Genomic DNA, 24,200 nt, shown 5'->3' on the forward strand with positions numbered 1-24,200 from the left:
GACGATCCCTGTCACGAACACCCCGGGCGAAGCGCCGCGGGCGGGAGGAGGCTGTGCGCGTGCTAGTTTAATTAAAAACGAAACGCTTTGACGCCAAACACTGCGGGAACTCTTAAGTTCTGGGTCAGCTCCATAAGCTCTTTAATGGTAAGAGCCTTAAGCACGGCCTGGAGTGGCGGATCTCTGGCCGCTCCGAGGGGAAAAGCCCGCCCGGGCAGCGCCGGTGCTGGCTGTGCGGACGCCCCTGGATCCGCGGGCGCGGGGCTCGCTCCGACACGGCCGCGGTGCCTCCGCCCGGTGCCGCTCATGCGGAGCCTGAGCAGGCGCGGCGCTCCGGGCGAGGGGAGCCGCGCCGGCCGCCGGTGGGAGGAGGGGGTGTAGCAGCCGCCGCCCCCGCAGCCGCGCCCGGGCTCTGCCCGCTCCTGCTCCGGGATCAGGTTTCCCGCGGCCGCGGCGAGCGGCACCGCCTCCCCATCCCCGCCTGTCGGACCCGAGGCCGTGGGCAGCGCCGGCGGCGGGAGGGGCGCGTCCTGCACGGCCGGGGCCGCGGCAGAGCGGCGCGCAGCGGGCAGGTGCGGCGGCTGGAGCCGGAGCCGGCAGGTCCGTGCCTCCCGCGCTGCTCTCCGTCAGCATGAAGGTCGAGTTTGCCCCCATCAATATCCCCCTAAAGAGGAGGATCCAGACAGTCGCCGTGCTGCAGTGGATCTTCTCCTTCCTTCTGCTGGGTAAACAGCCTTCCTCCTCCCTGCGCCTGCCCCAGAGGGAAAAGGGCGAGAAGCGGCTTTTTCCGTGACCAGCGTTACCCGTGGGCATCGCTCGGTGCCAGCCCCTGGCTCCACGTGGGTGCAGAAGCGGCCGGGGGCGAGCAGCTGCCCGGCGATCCCCGGGCGGGCGAGAGCATCTCACTTCTTTCTTCCCTGAAAGCTTGGGATGGCTTTTCCTCTTTTTTGGGGGGTCTATTTCTTTCTATGGGTTCTTCAAATATGATCCTAAAAGGCTAGTGTCTGTGGCTCTTCATTGAGACGCCCAGTAACTCTCACAGCAACTATTTTATTGAACATGAGCATAAAGTCTGGTAGATGACTAATACTGTTTTCACTCCTAATTTCATTAAATAACTTTATATGCTCTAGTTCAATAAAATTCTCATTTAACAAGGTAATGAGTATTAACGGGCATTGTCAGTGACTTGTCTCAAATGCAGACACTTTTGTAAATATATGAAAAATATTCTTACTGGCTTAAAGAAAATGTTGCTAATTCTACTTGGTAATCTTTTCCCGCTGATTGTTCCTCTATAATTGATGTTCCTAACATCTTAATAGACACCTATCACTAAACACCTATTCACAGCAGCAAATTGTATTCACATGGGCAGGTATGTCGAATTTGATGAAATGAATCACTTGATAAGGTAAGAGAAGCCTTAACTCTATAAGACTAAAACTGTGGATTGTATAAATTGGGAAGTGGTTATTGAATAGTCTGTTCTGAGGTACAGAGCCACCTGTGTATTACTGGAAATGCTGGAACACTTCATGATTGTCTATATTCTAGGATTTACAAAGAGAAAAGGAGTGTGCACATATCTTCCTTGTGTATCTTGCAAATATATTATCCTTCAGATGGTCTGATGTCTTTCAGAGTTTTTTTTTTAGGTCGTTAGCCCACACATGAAAGATTTGGGGGAAATAGGGACGGTATGAAGCATCTTCACATGTTATTCAGCAGATGTTCTGTTACCTCTAAATTATATGTAGCTAAGCGATAAACAGTTTATGTTTGTGGCTGCATTGTAAGTAGTCTGTACTTTTAATTTTCTGTTATTGAATTAGGTCTTGGCATGAGCCATTATTTCAGTCTCATAATGCAGTGAAAGTTCAGGGGCAGTGGAAGAAAACTTTTTTTTCCCCTAATATAGCAGTGCTGCTGCAGAAAACCACATCTTCCTGTGCTTGCTAGAAGTGATCAGGATGCAGAAAATCCCCTCTCTCTACTCTAGTGGGCAAAGAAGGGAGCTGTCATCTGCAGCTGGCACTGCCTGGGAATGTCAAGGAAACTCAACTCGGAAATCGTCTTACGGCTGGTTTTGTTGAGTATAGTGAGTTCCTGTGATCATGAAAAAATGGATTTGCAAGAATGCTTGAATAAAAATTTGATTCTAATAATAATTATCTGCTTGTGCACCATGGGGATGTTTATCTTTAGAGCTGACTGAGGTGACCTTGTCATTTCGTAGGCGGACGCTTTCAGTGATAGGGCAACCAGTGATCTGGCCAGAAAGTTTCACTTAGCTGCAGGAAAATTCAGGTGTATGAATCCTAAATCACTTAAAGCACTGAGAAATGGGCTGGTTTCTGATGTTCTGGGCTGCCCCAATGCCTGGATTTTTCAGTCTTTTTTTTCTTTCCTTTTTTTTTTTTTCTCTTTTTTTTCTAAACAGACATTGTTTGTAAGCTTTGGATTCCATAGTTACACTTTCAAATCAGGGAGGGGATGCCTCAGGACAAGTGAAATACTGTATGGGTTCATTACAGAATAGGCTGGGGGTTTAGGTGTTCTTTAGGGTTTGTGTGTGACTGGAACTAGTTTATGCCAAGCACGATCTTGATTGTCTGTCTTGTGTTACATATCTGCAAGTGAAAACTTGAACAGATAATGCCCTGACAACTAATGATTCATGATAGAGATAGAGGGATTCTGTTTTGAGCAGTGAATAAATGGGATACTGGCTTAACTGCTTAAAGCTGTCCATCTAGGTATGTTGTAATGTGCCACAGATTAGTGAAATGAACTATAGGACTAACAGATGAAGCAAAATAACTCTTAAAATTAGTGCCTTGAATGGCAAAATCTGTATTGGTCAATGATGTGCTTCAAATCTGGAGAGTGACGTGTAAAAGTGATTTTGCACACTGAGTAAGCTGTAAGGGGAATCTGAGCCTATTACAACTTTGAATTCACAATGTGACTTGGATAGAAGACTCTTGGTTTTATCTTCCTGGCTGAAAAACGTAAAAAGCCTTTGCTCTCCAGGCTTGCTTTTTGTAATGCTACATGGATTTCTGACACTGTGGAACTGATGTCTGAAAATACCCTCTTACTTGTGTGACTCACTAGCTGGCCTGAAATACAGACATGCAATAGTTGTTGAAGCCTAAGTCTCATCCCCACTGTAGAAAAAGCGAATCGGTCTAGAAATACTGAAAAAATAGCAGCAGCAGCCTGGTACAAGCAAAGTTCTGCTTCTTCATACAGGGTACCAGCTTGGGCTGGATCAGCATTACAGATCCATTGCTTCTGCTCTGTGGCGTAGGCAGAGTAAACATGCCTCTGTCTCAAAAAAGCTCTACAGATGTGCACAGAATTTCATTATATACAAAAAGAACCTCTTTAAAATTCTGGCTGTAAGTTCCTGTGCTTCCTTGTTCTGTGCTGCAAGCTGCCAAAGTTCACCCTCAAAGGGAAAAGACAAGTTTTCATTTTAACAGTGATTTGCCTGTTCATTATCCAAGACCATGACCCCAGAAGCAAAATAAGTTCTGCAATACTGGTATGTGTATGTAAGAGTTTCTGGATTAGATGAGAGAAATGCCCATTAACAGATTCCCACCGTGTGTTGGCTGAAAATGCCGTGTGACTTTCTATCTTATGTTCTCCAAGTGCAGCAGACCAGAAAAGTTTGGGTATAAGTTCCATGAAAGAGAAAAGTCTTTTAATTGGGCTTCTGTCTTTTGAAAAGCAAGCGTTACCTGTCTTGAGTCCAGAAAACTAAAGCTGTTAAAACTGAAAACAGGCAAATGCTAAAATCTTGGTATTTCTCACTGTGTTAAGGATAAATCCAAAACAGCTTCAGGCTGAAGAATAATGTCAAGCCATTAGTGTTATACTGCAGAAACAGCAAATACATGAAGTTTTGCAATGTTGTAGTATCTGCTTTATATAAAAGGGCAAACCAGACCATTTTTAGAGATGGTAGTTTTATGCCTGTAATTACAGTTATTAGAGATTTGTTCCCTTGGCTGGAGGCTGACAGTCCTGGGTGAGGTCTGTCCCTGTTCTGAGCTCGTGCAACACCCACACCATGTCTGCCTGTGGTGCTGTGTGCTCTCTGTGTGCTGTCTGCTCTTGATTGCTCTGTGCCATTGTCCAACCCAACCCCAGGCAGAAAGTCACCTGGAGAAATAAAATCTCCAAGCCCGTAAGTGCTGCAGGACTGACAAAGCAAAGAGGTTACATAACCCCCATTTTTGTATCATAGGTTCATTGTGCGTGTGCACTGAAGAAATTGTCACTGTCAATGAATGCAATGGATGTGCCTGGTGCTTGCAAGAAATCCATGTTTTTAAGCTTGGAAATATTTTTCTGATGTACTTTGAATTAATTTTGCTGTATTTACCAGTATGTCTGACATCCTGCTGTTGGGATCAGGTGTAGGTTTCCTGTTTCTCACACAGCATACAGCAGTTGGACATTTATCCTTGGCGTGTGTGAGCTGTGTGCCTCAGAACTGCACATCTGTCAATGAGTTTCAGTTTGTATCAGGAGGTGAGTAGCACCCAGGCAGAAGGTAGATCAAAGGGTTCATTTAAAGGCAGAACCATTAAAACAAAGAAAAAATCAGTCAGATTTGGTTGAAGTGGTGCTTTCCCAGTGCTTTTCCCTTTTGTTTTCCTTTCCCTCTAATGTACACAATTGACAGCGTTTTTGAAGAAAGTAAAGCTAGAAGGTGAGTTGGTGAACTATGTGCTCCTGCCAACTCCTGTGCCCCTGATGTGAAAATGGACAATGGAGTTTGGCTATGTACAAAATCAAATGCAAAACTGAGCAACTTGGAGTGGTGGTGTCTTGGGCCAGACAATGAGAGAGGGAAATGAGCGTTTAACCCTCCAGCGGAGATACCAGGGCTTTTCTCTGAGGAAAGGTGATGGTAGGGAAGAATGGTGCATCTTCTAAGGCCCTCTTTTGGGGCCCAGCAGTGTCCCTGGTCTCCTCACTGGGGATTTAGGAAGTGACTGTTGTGCAGGCACCCCTGTATTTGTTGGCAAAACCCTTAATAATGCAAAATTAGTATATGATATGAGGTATACTTTAATATATGCACAAAGCCACAAAATAATATGATGAAGACATTGGTATATATTAAACTACGTCCTGTTCTCTAGTGATTAAACTTCTGTGCATGTAGGATGAAGCAGTCTGTTAATTGAACTTGCTGGAGACAGTTCTGAGTTGCAGATCTGGCTTCTCCAAAAGAATAGAAGTGATGAAACATTTGCCACAGAGTGAGAGATTGCTGCTGGAATACTAAGTGATTTCTGTATTGAGAAAGAAGGTGCCAGTGTAATGTGCTAAAGCAAATATTAACCTTTTCTGCAAACATGGCATGATGGTTCGTTATCTGGTGCTGATTTAATTCATCAGCTATAGCTGGATAACTAATATGGTTTTGTTCTTCCTCAAAGTCTTTTTTAAAAAAAACCTCTTTTGATGCTTTAAGAAAACTCAGCTAAGCTCCATGAGCCTTTCCTAGCACACCGGCTGGTATTGCTACTTGGTTTTGACATTCTCATCTACCCATGAAGTTAATAAACTGGCCTATGGGTAGGGACTGAAGTGTGATCACAGAGAATAAATAACAGGCTACTTACTGACTAGTATTTCTAGGAATGCTGCCTCTGTTACCTACATCTTAGGGAGGCAATTTAGCCACGTGTCTCTGTATATTTGTTTGCATCTCTCAAAAATAATAAGAAAAAATAACTCTGTTGTGTCAGGCCAGAAACCCTAGCTTGACAACTTCTGTGTGAACATAAGTGATAGTGAATGCCTAAAGAGAAAGAAAAGAAATGGGAAATATGTAGACTAAACTTGGCAATTAGTAACTTGGGGATTTATGGTATCCAGGTCACTCTACCTCCAAGTCAGTTGTGTGTAATGCTCTGTATCTCTAGTTTATCACTATTTGCCAGTGGAAGGTCTTAGAAACTTGCAACCAAATTTCAGCATAAACAGGCCTCTAAAGCTTGGCATCTGAGGGTTTCTGTTTGCTATCACAGCACTGTTGAAATACAACTTCCTTTGTAGGAATGCTCAGCTATCTTTGTGGCTCCCAGCTGGAACCAATAACCTGATAAAGGCCCTCACAGGAGATTGATCCATACCCAAAAAATTCTGGCTGCCCAACCACCTCAGTTCTGGACATGGCTACCAAAGTCCTGGGGGTGCCAACACTTTTGCAATGCAGTTAGTTTAAACCAACTCCCAGCGTTTTCTTTGCTGGGGATTCCTTATCTGCCATGGATAAAAAGTGTCAGCAGGTTCCTGTGTTACTTGTGGAAAGCACTGACAGAATTGCACAGAGTAATGGGCTTTAAACAGGACAGTACCAACATTATGTCTCCTTTTTTTCTTTCTTTTTTTTTTTTTTTTAATGAGGCTTTCTGTGTAAAAGCTGCAGAGCAATATTCTGCAGAGGCATTAACTTGTTTACTATTGCCTTGGCAGGCTGCCTATTCTCAGGTGTTGCCTATTGTCTCAGGTCTTACTTTGTTGGGAATACTGGAGTCCATTTGCTGTAGTTGTTCCTTCATTTGAATTTCTGCCATTTTCTTCATGATACATACATATATATATATAATTTAGAGAATATTTTCAGATATTAAGGCTGAATAATTTTATTTCCTGCATGAAAGTATCCCATAAGTGGGGAAAATAATTTATTTTAATGCCAAAATCAACTAATCAGTGGTAGCTTGAGGGAAAATAGAGAGGAGCAAATGTTCATTAGGGATGAAAGCATCACAGTACACTCCTTCTGTGTTCCCTCCAAAGTTCTGTTTCCAATCCAGCTCAGAGACATTGTTACTCTGAAAACTAAGGATGAGAAAAGCACTGTTGTAGATACATCTACATGGTTGTTAAAGAATGTAATTTTTTTTTTCCCCCCTGTGTGCACAGATGTAAGAAATGAGCTTTTCCCCTTGCTGTGTGTACATACACAAAGCCCAGGGGAGGGCAATACTAAGAATCACTGCTCCACCTGTGTATTTGCTAGGATGCCAGGGGGATAAGGATGGTTTTTTTACTGTGTCCTTGGTGGGATGAGGTTCAAATTGCTGAACTCTGAACATCTTCAGCTCATTTAAGACAGAGCAGCATAATGTGTTTAGAGAAAGCTTTGCTAATTGTATGTCGGACATAGCAGGAACTGGCTGAGTTCAGACCTATCCTGAGGTTTTGGAGTGACCTTCTTTACATGGTTTTTGGAACACTGCAGAGAGCCTGTGGTGCTGTTGGGGTGAGAGCAGCAGCCCTGGCACCAGGCACACAACTGCACTGCCCAGGCATGCTGTCCATGACTGCCCTGAGCATAATGGGAGCCTTCTCCTCTAGGCACACTCTTGCTTTTGGTGGCTTTCACAACAGATATTAATGAAACATTTTTGATGCCTTAGAAACTCCAAATGCATTTGAAGCTTCCAATTTCCAGATTTAACCTATGCTGTTTTCCTGCTTCCTATCTCTGGTATTTAACTGTTTTATAAATTTGATGCCCCCAGTTGCAAACTCAGAGCCAGATTAATGACTGAAGGGTCAGGTGTACAAACATCATTGGACAGGATGGCTGCCAGTGCTGGTAGCTAACACAGCTAACACGTGGTTTTCATCCATTTGTTGCAAAATATGAGTATCCACGTGTTGTAAATGGGAAATGGAGGAGAAGTGACACACCAACATTGATTCACAAACCCAATGTTCAGAGTTCTGTGGCAGTGATTTGTCTTTTAATCTACATTTCCTCCTGCCCCCTCACCCACCCCCAAAATCCAATATATCACAGAGATACTTTTCAAAGCTCTAATTCAGATTCAACTAAAAATTACACTTAGAATGTACACTGGAACTACATCCAAGGACACAATGATGCAGTAGAGTGACAAGTCCCAAGTTATTCACCTTTCACCTGGAATTTGTTTATGAATTTAGTTAAAATGATTGCTATTTATTTACTCACTGTCTTGTCTGAAGGAGAAAACATCAGGTTTGTGTTTATAGGCTCGTTGGGTTTGAGTCATCCTAAGGGGAGCTCATCATCTTGCAGGCTGCTAATTCATTGAAATAATGAGGAGGTATGGTAAAAGGAATTTGCCTCACATGTCTCATTGGGAATGCACTAATCATCTTTGTCCTACAAGATGCTGAGCTCCCCTTGGGAAGTGCTAACAGCATACCTATCTCCCCATACCTTGCATGCACTCAGGAAGGTGTCCTAGCTAAAGCAAAGCAGGAGCTTGTTGATCTGGTGTGTGTTTGTCTGCACAGGATTGAGCACTGCTATCTGGGCCTTCTCATGCTGCTGTAATTAGCTCTCACAGCAAACATGCTGGGCTGCAAAGCACTTTTCAGCTTTTTGGCAAACCGATAGTAAAAAACCATGTGATTCTGTGTTTAAAAAGCCATGTGATCGATTCTGTGTTAAGTCGAAAGTGCTTCTGAAAGGAAGGGTAGGAAATATACTTACTAATTATTGCATAACAAATTAATTTATTTATGGCAGCTAGAAAAAAAAACTTCTCATACTTGTTTGAACTTAAACCAAGAACCTTGGCATCCTGTCCAAATTAGCATTCCTAGAAATTTCTATAGTTTCAGGATCTCTTCTTCAAGGAACAAGTAATGACTTTTCCTCAATAGATTTCTGTGCCCTGTTTTGGAGTGATGCTAGAGTAGGATTCCCTGTGAAATTGGGTGTCATGTTTCACCCATGTTACTTGTCCTGCATTAATGATGTTCCTTAGAACTTGTTTCAGTTCTTGTGAGTTTTTCGCATTGACTTTGGGGGTCTGTGGGCCTCAGTCAGCTCTGGTGTTTTTCCAGAGCTTTTACTCAAGTGCTTTTCTGTGCAAGGCTGGGGCTGTTGGCTTGAGGAGGAAGCAGTGAGCTTCTGTACAGAAGAATGGAGTATCCTTGAAAATGAGAGGTTTTGTCCTGCTCCTGTTTTTGTTTATGGTAATTTCTTTCTCACTCCTCAGAGCAAATACAATTCCTTATATTTCTGCTCATATTCCTGCTGGAAATGTGAATGTTCATCCCCCTCTAGACAAGATATCCAATTCCATTCTGAAGGCAGAGTCAAACTAGGCACAGGAATAAGTTGGTTGAAGTTCAGAAAAAGTAAATATTCAGGTTGGAGGACGTACAAGTCTGCCTGTAGACCAAGTTGAGATCTCAGCTCGAAACCTGCATAGTCTAGGGAATGTGCTGACTTTTCAACACCCAAATAGTATCTCTCTGTAATGAAGGTGACCTGAACTAGGATGAGTGGGTTTCACTCTTTGTTTGTCTGCTTATTCTAAAATTTTCAGTTCTGGTGATATTTGACATTGTGTGAGCCAAATTATTGCCTGAAGTATTTCTGTTGTTTCTTTTTAAATCTGCTCTATTCAGCGGTGTATTTAGCTCAGTATGTTTCACTGGTGTAACTTCTAGGACTTCACTGGATATTGCCCTCATGAAAGCCAGTCAATTGTGAGACATAAAGTACTGCTTCTGCATTGTAAAATATCTCTGGAAAACGCTGGGTTCCTGCAACTCTGCCCACTGAGTCTTCCCGTGAGAACTAGGCCCTGTTTTGTTTGTCATTGTATAAATTTATGATGTTAAAGCCCTGGCTCCCTAGCAACCTGGACTTCAGCATCTGATCCATGAGCCTGGTGGGGTTTGTTCAGGAGGTGGCAGAGCGAGCAGGTTGCTGGAGGAGTATCACAGGGCAGAGAGCAGCAGCTCCTACTCCTCAGACATCTCAGACCAGGGCTGCTCAACACCCTGCATGACTAAAATTCTGCAAGTTCTGCAAAGATAAAGTTTCCATAGGATTTCCCTGAGTAATTATTTCAAGGTTGATCCCCAAGTAACATATCTTTAACCAACAACTTTTTCTTGCTCTTGAACTGTGTATAATACAATGCTCATGTATCACTATTGTGGCAGGATGTTACAATGCTTACAGAATTGGGTTTGAAAGTATCAGCACTTATCTGCTGTTGTGTTCCCATGGCAACACTGAACTTTCCCTTTGGCTGACACATGTAGTGGCTGAAATGGGACCTCTTCATGTTTTGCTCTTGTCTAGTGCATCTCCTTGGCCAGTGACAGCACTTTTGGCTGGGAGTAGAACTACCACCCCCATATTATAGGTAGAGAAGCTGAGAAAGAGAACACAAAATGATTGCCTGACATCCCTGTAACTAGAAAAGAGATATTGCTATGGCTCCCTTTCCCTTCTTTCCTTCCCCAGCTTTCCTTTCTTCTCACTGCCTGAAGCATTTCATTCTTGTTAGCTCTTGCTGTCTCCTTTTATTTTGCCTTAAGCAAACCAGATGCTCTCTACCAAAGATCCAGTTGTGCAGTAGAGGGAAAAATATTAGACTGAGGTGATACACCCTTGTGATGTTTTATCCTTACTGTGGCAACACAGTGTGGAATCAGCTGAGTTCAATTTGTGTGCATTTTGAGTAAATCTGTAAAAACATGTCAGGGCTGGGCATTCAGGGTCTTAAAAGGACACAGACGTGATTAATGCTTGCTATGCTTTCATTTTTTGTCTCTTGTAGCAGAGTTTTGCTGTGGATTCTTCGTGATCCTGATCCTGGGCAACTTCTGGTTCCTTGCTGTTCTGTACCTGCTGTGGCTCTACCTGGACTGGGGAACACCGTGTGCTGGGGGCAGACGGTCCCAGTGGGTCAGAAGCTGGACTGTCTGGAAGTACTTCAGGGAATATTTTCCCATTCATGTGAGTAAAAAGGTTTCTCACAAACTGCTTGCATAGCCATAAGCATGGGCAAACATCTAGGACTCATCTTTGCTAAAATTCTAATACTCATTCCAGGGTGAACTTAACTTGTTTTTAAAAAAAGAAGTTAAAATGAGTAATCTGAGATTTAGTGACAAAAGGGGACAGGGCCTGGTTTTCTAGTTGGATTGTTGGGTGACAAGATTACACTAAAGCACAGTAAATGCTAGAAAAAAAATACAGGAAATGGCATCCTGACACATCTGTTTAAGCTTTGTATATCTGTAAAGCAGGACAGTAGTTGAAAGTGCTCAGAAGGAAATCCATTGTCATTGCTTCTATGTCCTGTCAATGTGCAATCTCCATAGCTGTTGTTTTTGAGGTAAATATTATAATGCCCACCACTGACTCTATTTTTCAGCTTATAAAAACTTCAGAACTGAACCCAAATCACAACTACTTACTTGGCTTTCACCCTCATGGAGTCCTGGTAGCTGGAGCCTTCGGAAACTTTTGCACCGAATCTCCTTTCAAAAATTTATTTCCTGGGCTTACTCCATATCTTCATATCATGCCCATCTGGTTTGGCTGTCCCTTCTTCAGAGAATACGTAATGAGTGCTGGTAGGTAAAAGCAGAATGTCTCAGCTGTTGCTCCATATTTTAGTTTCTGTTACAAATGTAGAGTCTATTCCTCTACTTATATATGGTAAGTTATTTCAGAAGGATCAGTGTTGGTGCTAAATTTAACCTCTATTTTATGATGAACTGTTGTGGCATAATATTTGGAAGGTTTTATTAACAGTTTTGTAAACCATGTCACTGAGTTGTTTTTTCTTTCTGAAAAGAAATTGCTGATTTTCCTTTGAATTATCAGACAGCAGTCCTGAGTACCCATTATATACAAGAAGAGAAGGGCATAATAATTTGTAATTTTATTTAGTCATTATCAGGCACTTGTAAAACAAATTCAGGCTAATCTCTTACCTAAAGGGCTTAGTCTTGCATGTTACAAATATCTTTATACTCAGAACTTAATCACCTGCTTCTGATTTAAGTCCCATGTTACAAATGTGTGTAATTTTAATTGAGATGTAAACTCTAAAGAGAGGGACCCTTTTTCTCTGTTCTGAGAAGCATTTGTCGTAGAGGGGTGATATTCATGACTGGCACTACAGTAATTAAAGATAAAAATAACAAGCAGTCAAGTTAGAGGAACAGAAAAATGAGAAGAATGAAATAAGGACTAATGCTCCCCCCCAGTGGTTTAATACAGGAGTTATTTTACTTAAATTCACTCAACTACAGCATTTGAGCAAGTTCTGATGCACAAGGCTAAGTTTGGGAGACAGAGATCTAACTTTCTTAATGACTGCAACACAGACACTTGCAATCTCAGATAAGCTGTTCCACTACTCCTTTCACAGGAACCTGCCTAGGATGTTGCCCAGATTAGTATCAGAATGACTATTTATGTATACTTCAACATATCAGAGAATGCCTTTCCATGCAAATGTAATTTCTGAGTGTGTTCTTTGAGGCTTGCTAAGTGAGACATTGGCAGTGATAGAACATTGCAATTTCAAACACTGTCTTTTAATCATTGACTGAGAGTCAGATTTACATGGTTTTGGCATCTTGAGCCATGGGAACAAATATTTACCTGCAGAATGAGAAATAACTGCAGTAAAGGGCAGACTAAAGAATAGGGCAGCATTGCAGGTCAGTTTTCACAGGTATGCCACTGATAAATGAGAGGAGACCTTTGGTGTAATACAGGTCACCAGTCAGATCATAAAACACTTGCAAAATCTTTCATGTCCTGAGGCTCCTAGCACAGTGTTTCATTTCCCAGTCTTTTCCTGCTGTCTCTGAAAGGTGCAGTTGTTGCCTCTGGCAGTGCAGCTGCGGCACTCCTGGACTGTGGTGTGAGCACCAGCAGTGCCCTGTGTGCAGGCTGACAGCTCAGCTTCAGCAGGAGACACGTTTGTCCTGGGGAAAGGCAGCAGCTTCTGCTTTTCTTTCCAGGGAAAATGCATGCTGACATGAATGGGCATCACTTGAATTGTTTGTGAGTCTCAGGCCAGCTGCATTTTCAGAGTAACAGTGACTGTGAAGGCATATGTGGCAAATAGATGTAGCTTTTTACTGTGGTCTGGACTTGCTCCAGTTGCAGGCTATTCCTCTTGGTTGCCAGCTCTCAAGAGTAGATCACAGCCATCTTCCCTCTCTTGCAAAATTTTTATAATCCACATTGTAATGTCCCTGTTAGAAAAAAGACCAGGCAGGGAGCAGGACATCCAAAAGTGCATTTTGGTACTGACTCTGTAAAACCAACAACGTAAACTGGACTTCATCTCTAAATTGTCACTTAGATTCTATGAATTCAACACAGTGTTAATTTAACATGGGCCCTGGGTAAATGGAAGCACTATAAGCCTTTGAAATAAAACTTAGGGCAAGAAGGAATCTTTGAAAGCTTAGGTGCATATCTGTTGGAAAAGGGATTTTTCAAAGGACCAAATCTGGAGCAAGACCTAAGGAGATGATAAAGTCTTGTACAGTAGTGTGCCTCTGATTGGAAGTATCTGGATCAGCAGGAGTACCAGAAAAGCTTCATATAATCTGCCTTTGTTTTAGCCTATGTATTGATGAGTGCCTGGGCCTGGGTACTAGAGAATGAGCTGATGCAGTTACTAGGAATGGTAGAAGTGAGTCTTTTCTGCTTCTAATGCTGTCATGCCATTGCCTTGGAGCTGCTACTTTATAGCTTTGAAAAGAATGCAGGGGTCTGCTTGGCACTGTAGCTCCATGTTTGAGTTAACAAGTCCTCTGTACATTCTGTTAACCCCTCTGTGCCTGTGCTGTGTGCACCTGCTGTACAGCTTTAGCTGCTGCCTCTCAGCAGTATCTGCTGCCATTCACCTCCTCTGTTCTTGGGCAAAGAGTCTCTCTGAGGGGGAGTTAAGTTCCCAGAAGAGCACACCCTGAAGAACTCAAAACTCTTGCAATAGGCAACAGCATTTAAATCATCAGTGTGAAATCAAAGCATGTGCCCAAAACCAGATCTATTGCAGGGTGAGGAGGTTGAACCCAAACCTTTGAAATCTGTTCTGTGCTGTTATAATTTTGAAATATCATTTATATATTTAAAAATATTTTTAAATTCCACTATACTTGTACATGAAGATCCAGTGGTCACTCTTAAAATGTTTCCTCCTGAAGGAATGGTTTCTGCATCCAAGGAAAGTGTCTCACATGTGCTGAGCAACAAAGGAGGTGGCCATGCATCTGTCATTGTGATTGGAGGAGCAGAGGAATCTCTGAATGCTCATCCTGGAAGTCTGACCTTGAACATCCTCAAGAGGAAGGGCTTTATTAAAATGGCCCTGAAACATGGGTAGGTCTTCCATAAAGCATGCTTTGAATGCAGATTGATTCTTAAATATAGTTCATATTATATAAAATCAGAGAATTTTAAAGAGTCTAGGTGTCTAAGAATGTGCAGATATCTGGCACAGGAGCCAGTCTGTCCACCTAGATCCAATCTGGGAGTGTTGAAAACTCCCTTTGACTTTCATAATTTGTAACAGTAGGTGTTATTAGCATATCTTGGTTTATTTCAGTTGTTTCTTGCACTAGCAAAGAGTAAGAATTATGAAACAATATTTATAAATCTTGGCTGTTTTTACTGAATAGGGTAAATGTTCTGCTTTCTGTTCTGTAAATTGTAGATACATTAAGGTTGAATTTTCTTATAATTTTAAGCAAACAAGCAAACAAAATGGATAGCCAGACCCAGTTTTATTAAACCACTGAAAATTATGATCTAGGAAGATTTGTTTTCACTATTATTCTAAAGACTTTTTTTTGAACATTACCATTTGCAAAAATAAATTCCTGGGAATTTTTTGGTGAAAATCTCAAGAAAACTAGATAACTTTTTACTGTCAAGCAGCCATCAGTGTGTAATTAAACAGAGATGATATCAATATCTTTTGAGTGATTTACACAGTATAAGATACTGTGTTTGTTTTGGTCTGGTCTAGATGGTTTGTGTATTAGAAATATTGAAACCAATGATTTGTTCCAGCTACCCTTTCTGAACAGCTCCCAGGATTATACATTGACATGTGAAGCAATGAGAAAAAAAATACTAGGCTTGAGAAATCTTTAAGAGCTTATTAGGCTATTATCTGGAGAAAAGGTGGTCTCTGAGAAGAGGAGCTCTCTGCTTTTACCCAGAGTGCAAAAAACTAGAAACTGTTCTAGAAACTGTTCTGTGTTAAAATTCCAAGGGTGTTTCTTATACATATCACTAGGATTCTCATAAAGAATTTGTTTGCTAATAGAATTTAACATTATAATTTGTTCCCAGAAAAAAATCTGTGTGTATTTGAATTAGGAGTTTACTGCCTAAATGAGTCTTTACTCAATTTTTGCTCAACTGTTGATTAATTCAGTGGGATCCTCAACACTCACTAGCTTTTATTTGTTTTAACCATAAAGAATTAGAAGAATATTTAGGTACTTTTTTTTTTCTGAGTATGTTGATAAATGTCTGGTCTATCATATCACAAGGGTTGGTGGTGGTTATCTCTCATCTAAATTGATTTGGATTGAGAAATCAGATACACCTGTGCCTCTCATAACCTTGATTTCAAAAGTATCTCCAACACATAACAGCAAGAGTGGGACACTTACAAAACACAGGAATGACCCCTTTAGCCCTTCACTTACTTAGATTCCAGTGATGGTCCTTGTCTTTCTAAAAGGGTCCTGGCTGTCCAGAGCCCTCCTCTGGATGGCAGTTCTATCTCTGCCTGAGTGGCTGAGGGCTACACCTCACATGGTCACCGTAACCAGCAGGTTCCAGGTCATTCCTACAAACACCAGCACAAAAAGCTGCTCCTGTGTGAAGCCTGGGAGTTCTGGCTTCTCCTCTGTCCAGCAGGGCTGTGGGACAGTGTGTGTCTAACAGAGCTCCTGCCCAAAGACTCAGCATCCAGTAATTGCTTCTGGTTCTGATGTCTTGTTTTTAACAATTAACAAAATGGGAAGAAAATTGCTGGCCCAAGTGGGAATGACAGGGCAAGGGAGGCTTGTGGGACACAGATGAGAAGACCCATCTGCCACCAGTGCCTGTACATATTCCTGGTGCTCAGCAGCAGCAAATACCAACACAGGAGGGAAGGGGAAATGCAGAGGGTTGTGCTCTCTGGCCCTGGCTCCTGTGCTGCCAGCACAGAGATGTGTTCCTCAGCTAGGAGCTTGTCAAATGTGGCCTGGATATGTCAGCAAAAGTCCTCTGCGCTCCTGCAAAAGACATTTTGGTCCAAGGTAGTACAAATATCTGGTATGAAGTGAAGAAATCCTAAAGACACAAAACAAATGATGAATCAGATAACTTATCTTTAATTTCACAATCATAAGTTACTTATTTGTCTGTCTCAGCCTCCTACATAGCATCTTGCAAAAGCCTTCACTAGATTAAAACAAATCCCACAGTGTCAGGGCACCACAGCTATTGCACCACAAGATGTTCCTGTTTGTCTTTGTGTTGGAGTAAAAAGTGGAGTGTTTACACAGCCACAGTAAGCACCAGGCATTATGATATTTCTTTTACAGGTGGCAGGGTGAAAAATCCACTGGAGAAAGAAACTTTGAGCAGACACTAGTCAGAGTAGTATGTGGGAATGGTAGTCTGAGTTCTCAGGCTAAAGAAGCTGTTGAAGCAGTTGTTTTTTACTGTACAGGTGGATTTTAACTGTCCACAGTGCTTCCCAGCCAGCTCTGTCCTCAGTGCATCCTCCTCAGGCATTCACAGCTCTGCAGAAATTCATTCTGACAACGTCCTAGCAATACTGCTATTTTACAGGAAGGTTTTTCTCAAAGGTAGTGGGGACAGAATAGAGCTGAAATACAGAAACCAAGATTTAAGTAAAGAAAATAAAACATCCCTGAATCCTTCAGAGACTACTTAGGATTACCCTGTGTTTTTTTCTTCCAACTCTGTAGAATAGTTAATGAAACTAAGCATTAATCAAAAACTATAGTGCAGCCAAGATTTTAAATAGGATGGTGGGTTTACCTGGTGGAGACAACTGCATTGATTCTATCCACTCAAGTAGCTTGTCCAGGAGCTAGTAAGTGCCTTTCCTCCCAGGCCAATTCATGAAGAACTGAATGAGAATTCATTAGTTTGTGCAAGTGCCAAAGTGGGTTCATGTAATTTCTGTGGGTAAGAAGTGACCTCCTGTAATAATGGATTAAGGCTACTGTTTTTGAAGAAGTTCAGAGGCAGCAGGGTTTCACTGGGAATTGGACAGCAGAGGAGGAATTTGGCATTGCACTCGTGTCTTTGAGGGTGTCTGGTTTTTATCATGGTTTTTGTGCTGTAATCAAGGGCACACATTACTCCGGTCAAAAGACAAGGGAAAGCCAAGATCTGGATTTGATGCCACCCAGCTGGGAGCATTAAAAGGTTAGCAATGAGGCTTCTTTGCTTGCCAAGGGAAAAAATGTAATGGAACAAGGGTGGACTTGCTGAAATAGTGGTGGATAAAGGCATACTTAGGATATATGCAATTACTCATTTTCATAATTCCAAACAGTCACAAATTGCAATAGGTATCAACCAACTAAATACTGCCAAAAGCAAGTTGCTAGTTGTGTGCCAAATACTTTTTTTTTTTTTAAACACCAACCAGCCAAGGCATCCAAAAAGCTGCTGCACATGAGAAGAGTTGAATGCCTGTTGCTGATGAAATCCAAAGCTGCTGAAACTCTCTGTGCTGGTTATTGTGAAACTGTTTCCATGCTGCTGATGTGAACTGCAGTGCAAGTGCAGGCTGATGTAGAATTCTCAGTGTCCTCTTTGTTTTACAGGGCTCATCTGGTCCCAGTGTTTTCCTTTGGTGAAAATGAACTATTCAAGCAAGTTGCAAACCCCAAAGGTTCATGGCTTAGAAATGTACAGGAGAAGTTGCAAAAGATAATGGGCTTTGCTTTACCACTTTTTCATGCTAGAGGAGTATTCCAGTACAGTTTTGGCTTAATACCTTACAGGCAACCTATTCATACTGTTGGTAAGTTCCCTGCACCTTTTCTAATGTGTTTGCAGATGTTTAGAAATTCATCAGTGTGCTGTTAATATCTGTAAATTTATAAATCTCTTCTAACAGAATTGATTACTGTGCATCTAAAACAAGAGGTTTACTGTCCTTCCCAGTTAAAGGGGGCAGTTCTTTTCTTCCTTTCCCCCTTCTGTCCCAGGTCAATCTCTTCATTCTCAGTTATCCATAGGCTTCTCTGCTTGGCGATCCATAAAGAAATCCAAGAGTTGTTCAGTTTTTACGAGAGGGCTGCCACAGCCCTGCAGCTGTTGCTGTGAGTTCTGCATGCTGCAGTTGTTCTGTGAGAAGCCCAGAACCTTAATTTCTTAGCTCTGCAGAGAAGAAGTTGGATGTTCCATCTCATGCACAGCCACCCCAGCAGAGCTCTGGAGCAGGGCTACTGGAAGGAGCTTGCGTGGCCCTGACCTGGTGCTCATCAGGACAGATGGAGAGATGCAGGAGGAAAGGGAGAGGACACAAAGGCAATAGCTGTCTGTCTGTAAATTTTTTGATAAATCGTTTTTAGCCAGATTCTGACATGAGTGAATTAAAGAAAATTGAGCTTTTCTGGTGTTCCACAAGGGACTTTGAAGGTGGCCCTCCCTTTATATGGGATTGACTTGATTATAGTATGAAACAAATAAAAATGTTTAAGACAAAAGCACAGCTCTTTTATGTTAAATTTCAAGCAGATCTGTGTTTCCTCAGGTCATGCAGTAGAATATTTTGAAAATATTTCATTTTTAAGCATTGTATAGAGGCAGGCTAAAAATGTCACTTATTTTTAAGCAAAAAAGTTATCAAAGCTTTGGAATGAGATGTATTGGATGAGATCTATAGTCTGCATTTTTTTTTCCTTTGGGCTGATGACACAAGTGCTGTTCTGAAGCTTAAAATGTCTTATTCATTGAGGTATTTCTTCATCATGACAAAAGCACAGGAGTGCTACAAATCATCAAGACCAGAGTCTTGCAACAGAAGTAAGATCTAACAAGGCCTTTTGCCTTCTTGTCTCTTTCCTCATGTTTGGGAACTATACAATGTCCCTGTGTCCTTGGAAGTGTGTGGGGTGTTCTTGGTATGGCTCAACATGGCTTTGAAAGCATTGGCTCAGCTCCTGAGAGCTGCAGGGGCACAGTGAGCTCACCTGAGGTGATGAGCTGTGCTGCCAACATGGCCAGGTATGGGTGATTTCAGACCTGGTTCAGAAGCCATGGATCCAAGAGCCATCCTGCCAAAATCTGTGAAGTTCGAGTGTTTTGGGCTTGATGAGTGAAGTACTTTTGTTTTCCTTTACTTTTTTTTTTTATTACTGCTTTTCAGAAATAGAAACAACTCTAAAGTATCAAATTAAGCAAGTTCCTTAAAGCTGCACATAATATTAGAGAGATGAGTGTAGTTTTCAATCCCAGAAAAAATATTCACTCTTGGGAGAAGAGACTGTTGCAGAAGGTCTTGGGGGCAGTTTGCCGTTTCCAGTCATGCCTCTGGAAATACTCTATTGTATGTATATTGATTTCACACCCCTCTAAGGTATTGCTCAATCCAGGGCTAGGTTCCCACCCCAGCCATGTAAAGTCTGAGTTTCAGCACCACATCAGGGTCTGAGAGCTGGTGGTAGCTGGAGCTGCAGCAGGAAAATGCAGGCTCAGCTCTTTGTGGTTCTGGCTGGGCTTCCCCTTTAGTCATCACCATCCAATCTGGAGTGGCAACATCTGCTAAAAGGATCTTTCAGGTGCCTTTGAAAAATCATAAGGGTGCTTTTAGCTCTCTATTTTTCTAGACTTGCTCTGTAATGCCAGTGGGATCTGTTAAGGTCTTGGTGCTTCCAATGCAAGAACAGCTGTCAAAATCTGGTGATTGAACAACATAGGAAAGACTGAGATCATGGGAAGCTTCTCTTAGCAATCCACTTTTTGGCCATAGGTTTTTATGGAAGAGAAGACTGCCCTCTGGATTTCCATGGAGTGACCAGCAGATAGCAGGCTTTTGCACAGTGCCTGGAGAACATTTTGGTTCCAGTGACATTTATGGCCAATGGATGGTCCAGTGACATTTATGGGCAATGGATGGTTCAGAGACCCCTCACAGGGTTTAGGGGATTTTACGTGGTACCCCTCCTTAGGCTGAGGTCACGAACAACATTTCTGATGCTGTGATACCCATTTTGAATAAATTGGATTACAAATATTTCCTTCAGTTCCATTCATGTGACTGTGTGGTTGAGGGCACCACTGTCCTCTTAAGCAAGTCCCTCACACTGAGTAGTTCTGCTGTTCAGATCAGAGCAGTAGACGGTGAGAAAGTTTTTTAAATACTGTGTTGAACTTCTAGGTGCACATAACACATAGGATTGTATCTTGAAGTGTAAACTGCTCCTTCAAGTTAGAGTTTATCACTCTTCTAATCCGCTCTTTTGCTGCCAAACTGAAATGTTGGAGTGGGGTTTAATTTATTTTACCTGAACTTGAGCAAAAGGAAGTGAAAAACAGAGAGACTCAGGACTCAGGCTTGTGAAAGGCAGGATAAGGCCCCAAGGTAAGAAGATTGTGCTGTGATTCTGCCATCTGGCTGGGAAATGTGATGAAGCTCTTACAGAAGGTACAGCAATTCTGCTTAAAAAGAGATTTCAATCACGCTAATGCTGTTGTGTTTGATTTACAGTGGGAAGCCCCATCCCTGTGAAACAGAACTTGAACCCCACCACTGAAGAGATTGATCAGCTACATGCATTGTATCTACAGAAACTAAAGAAATTATTTGAAGAACACAAAAGCAATTATGGCATCCCTGCACATAAATCTCTCATCTTTGAGTAGCAAATTACAATTTGTAATTCCAAATTTCATGCAAAGAAACAGTGTCTGCTGAAAGCTGTCTTTCTTGCAATCCATATTTAGCAATCTGTAATTATCCTTATGTAAGGAATACTTTTAAGAAGGGATTATTAGATGATTTATTGATTTTTATCTTATTCTGGGGCAGTGGGGGGAGGGATCTTTGGGATGTAAGCCTCGAATTTTGAGTTGTCCTTTTAGGTTCATGTGTGTCAGAAATGCGAGTCAGAGATTCCATGCAGATGTTCTTATCTCCATGGTACCTACCCACAGCTTGAGCATAGGAAATTGTCCAAGCATGAGATCAGTAGCAGAAGTATAAACCCAAGAGGTCTGATTAGAAGTTTAAAGATTTACCAGCATTTATCAAACATGACATCAGGTTGTTCTCTGAATGTCAAAAACCCCTGCTGCTCTTCCACAGGAATGAAAGTGTATGTTTTCAGCAGATGGCTACTGTAAACCACTTACAGGAGAATTCAAGAATAAATAGGAGCTTTCAGCCCTGAATAGGATATTGGCAAAAATGGTTTGTCCAAGTCATGGAGCAGAGCAAACCTTCTGTTTGGAGAACAGTGTGTTGAGATTTTTGTGTGCATGTGTGTGCTGGGTGGTGGGAAGCACTGAATGATGTGACTTTTCTGGACAATCTGTGTTTTGCATCATAAGTTTGGAAGCAGCTTTGGTAGTTTCAGCCACAGAAGAGATGGCAGGCACAGGAAGGAGAAGTGAGGGAATCATGTCAACTCTTGATTCTGTGCAAATTAAAAATGATCCTATGTCAAGCACTTACACAGAAGGAAAGGGAGCCCAATTTATTCAGTCAATTCTGAAAGTAATACCAAGTGTACTTGATAATGCCTTTTTTTTTGCCCCACTGACAGATCTGGGGTTAATGTGTTAAGCTGATGCTGCAGGGTGACACAGCTGCAGTGCCAAGGCAGTGTGAGCACAGCTCTAGGGTGCAGCAGGTTAAGATGCATTGTAAATAAACCAGATGCCTGAATTTGAGTAAAGGTTTATCCTAAATCCTGAAGTGGATCTTCAGAAAAGAAAAGAAAGAAATCTTAGCCAAAATCTTTTTCAATGAAAATGCCTAGGTCTTGGAGATTATTGTGTTTGGAAAGAACTGTAATATACTGATGAATTTTTACACGATAAATTCTTGTATTTGTACATGCTTTATGTCTGCCTGCAGACTTTGCAGTTCTGATGTTTGTTCTGCTTTAAGCAGTTTTGGTGCTTGAATATTACATCAGTTAGGTGCCCTGACAAGTCATGCATGGGCTCGTCAGGCACCCTGGGCATCTTCAGTAGGCTCTGTTGAGCAGTGAGGTGCTCCAGGAATGGCAGCACTGGACATGTTGGGTATTCAACAGGCTGGAGGCTCTTAGAAGAAACACAGCTGGGACTTTGAGAACAAGGTAGAACTCTGGAAGGAAAATATCTTAGCAATTTGAAGGTGCTTAGAGAAAAGAGTGGAAATGGTGTGAACTCTGACTCAACCAACACCCTGAAGCCAAACAAATATTTGCCAGACAGAGCAGATGTTCGTGCCCCAAAAAGCCCTCCAGCAACAAGATGGTTTCCTTAAGAGGGCTCTTCCTTCCTGTGCCTCTTTGTCATCCGGATGTAAACAACACTGAGTCGTGCTCTCATTTTCTCTACAATGACACCATCTTTCTGGGAACCAGGGCTGGAATTTGCAGTGCCTGAAGAAGCCCCTCTTCCCTGACAGACTGTTGTCAGTGTGCCCACAATTCATCTCTATCTGAACTTCCTTGGTGCTATGTGTGCTTGCCCTTGCCTCCCACACCTTTGCTGATCACTGGTGATAACTGTGGTATAGGCAGCTTGCTTCCTCACTTTCTGCCCACCTTCCCCTGGGTGTGATCTCTGGTCTCCCTGCATGGAAAATACTGAGTGGTGGCTTATCATTCAGCAAAAATGCAGTTCAGGTGCAGGGTTTGAGAAGGGGAAGCACTGTGGCTATGCGTGTTTGACACCAGCTTAAGATCAGGACTGTTTCAGCTCTGGAAAGGGCATGTTTCTAGGGAGGTCAGACATGGCAGGTTTGTTACCTGGGAAGAGATCTCAGGGTCCTGAGGACTGTACAAAGTGATGATCCATGAGCAGTTGCTTTTTCTTAGCCAGCTATGTGAAATTTCCTTTGGATTTGACTCTTTATTGCCTGCCCTGATGAGTAGTGAGGGTTATTCATGAAAGAAGAATTTGGAGTCTATGTCAGACTGTTCTCTCCTAGGTCATCTGCTCTAATGAGATATTTCCTCTCATTCTCAGTCTGTTCTTTTTCCATTACTTTAATGATATAGAAGATCAGGCTATAAAATTAAAAATATTAGTATTGTCTTGAGGATGGAAAGTAACAAATTTTTTTGTTGATTTAAATTAATCAAAACTTCTAGGAAATATGTGGATATTGATTTTTGGACAATATCTGGTCCAAAGGGTACCCTTACAGGCTTTCCTCTGAATTCCATGAGGAAATTATCTGTGGGCTCTCTGTACCATCCGTAACTGGTTCAGGTAGAACAAGTAGGGATTGTGTTGCTATGGCTACTGATATTGTCATTGCTTTGTAACAATGGAGATGGTAAAAGAAACCCCAAAACCTAAAAATCCAACAAAAAATAACGAACCAACAAAATCTCCAAACAATGAAAATATTTATTGTTGCTCAGTTACCACTGCATATTGTTTATGATGGTCCTTCCAAAGTATCTTTTATTAACCAATTGTCTACGACTATTTTAAAATATAACTTCTGTCTCTAAACGTGATAGACAGGGTGTCATGTAAAATATTTACCTCTGTGTTAGTGTGTGGATCTGTAAAGCAGCCCTGCAATCCTGAGCCTAAAGGCCAGAGCCCTGGCAGCCATAGACCCGTTTTGGCTACCACAGGCACCAATCCCAGCAGTGCTGCAGGCACGAGGAAGCTGCCCACGTTTGCTAGAGCAAGAGTCTCCAGCTGCAATTCATGCTGGACAAAGCAAGAGCAAAGAGCTGGTCGGAATGGTGACATACCCTGCCCCAGCTGCAACTGGAAGAACTGGGCAGCACTCAGATTCCTGGTGGGATGCCACACTGCCTGGGGCCTGCTTTGTGGGGTGTTTCTCTTTGTGCCTTTTAATGCCACAGGTAATCCCAGGGAAGCCAGCCAACCATCAACAGGAGAAGTTCTGCCTCTAAACCGTGCAAACACTGCCTCCCTGACACGCTCAGGATGAAGAACCTGCCTGTTCCCTTGTGTGTGAGCGCCTCTGTGCCAAATTCTGCTGACACAAAGTCAATCCTCGAGGATTTTCACTTTATGAACTATACAGCATAGTTTACACTTGGTAACTTTTTATGGTACCTGTAAAATAGGAATGTCAGTTGTTTTAATGATAGCTGTGGCAAGGAGGGGTGAGATAATAAAGGTTTGTACCAAA

General features: G+C 42.2%; 1 protein-coding gene across 2 annotated transcripts; it reads left to right on the top strand.

Moving 5' to 3' along the window:
* The first annotated feature begins 495 nt into the window (after positions 1-495).
* Positions 496-24,200, top strand: MOGAT1 (monoacylglycerol O-acyltransferase 1). 2 transcript variants are annotated; one of them, XM_066193161.1, is made up of 6 exons: positions 496-725; positions 10,617-10,795; positions 11,217-11,418; positions 14,020-14,194; positions 17,683-17,882; positions 20,574-24,200. In XM_066193161.1, the coding sequence occupies exons 1-6, from the start codon at positions 632-634 to the stop codon at positions 20,726-20,728; spliced, it is 1,005 nt and encodes a 334-aa protein (XP_066049258.1). In that variant the 5' UTR covers positions 496-631; the 3' UTR covers positions 20,729-24,200. The 2 variants fall into 2 exon arrangements, with proteins under 2 accessions (XP_066049258.1, XP_066049259.1); XM_066193162.1 differs by lacking the exon at positions 20,574-24,200 and adding an exon at positions 19,836-19,959.

The sequence above is a fragment of the Chamaea fasciata genome, unplaced genomic scaffold (genome assembly GCF_029207755.1).
Source record: "Chamaea fasciata isolate MVZ Bird 193981 ecotype frontalis unplaced genomic scaffold, bChaFas1.0.hap1 SCAF_11, whole genome shotgun sequence".
NCBI lineage: Eukaryota > Metazoa > Chordata > Aves > Passeriformes > Sylviidae > Chamaea > Chamaea fasciata.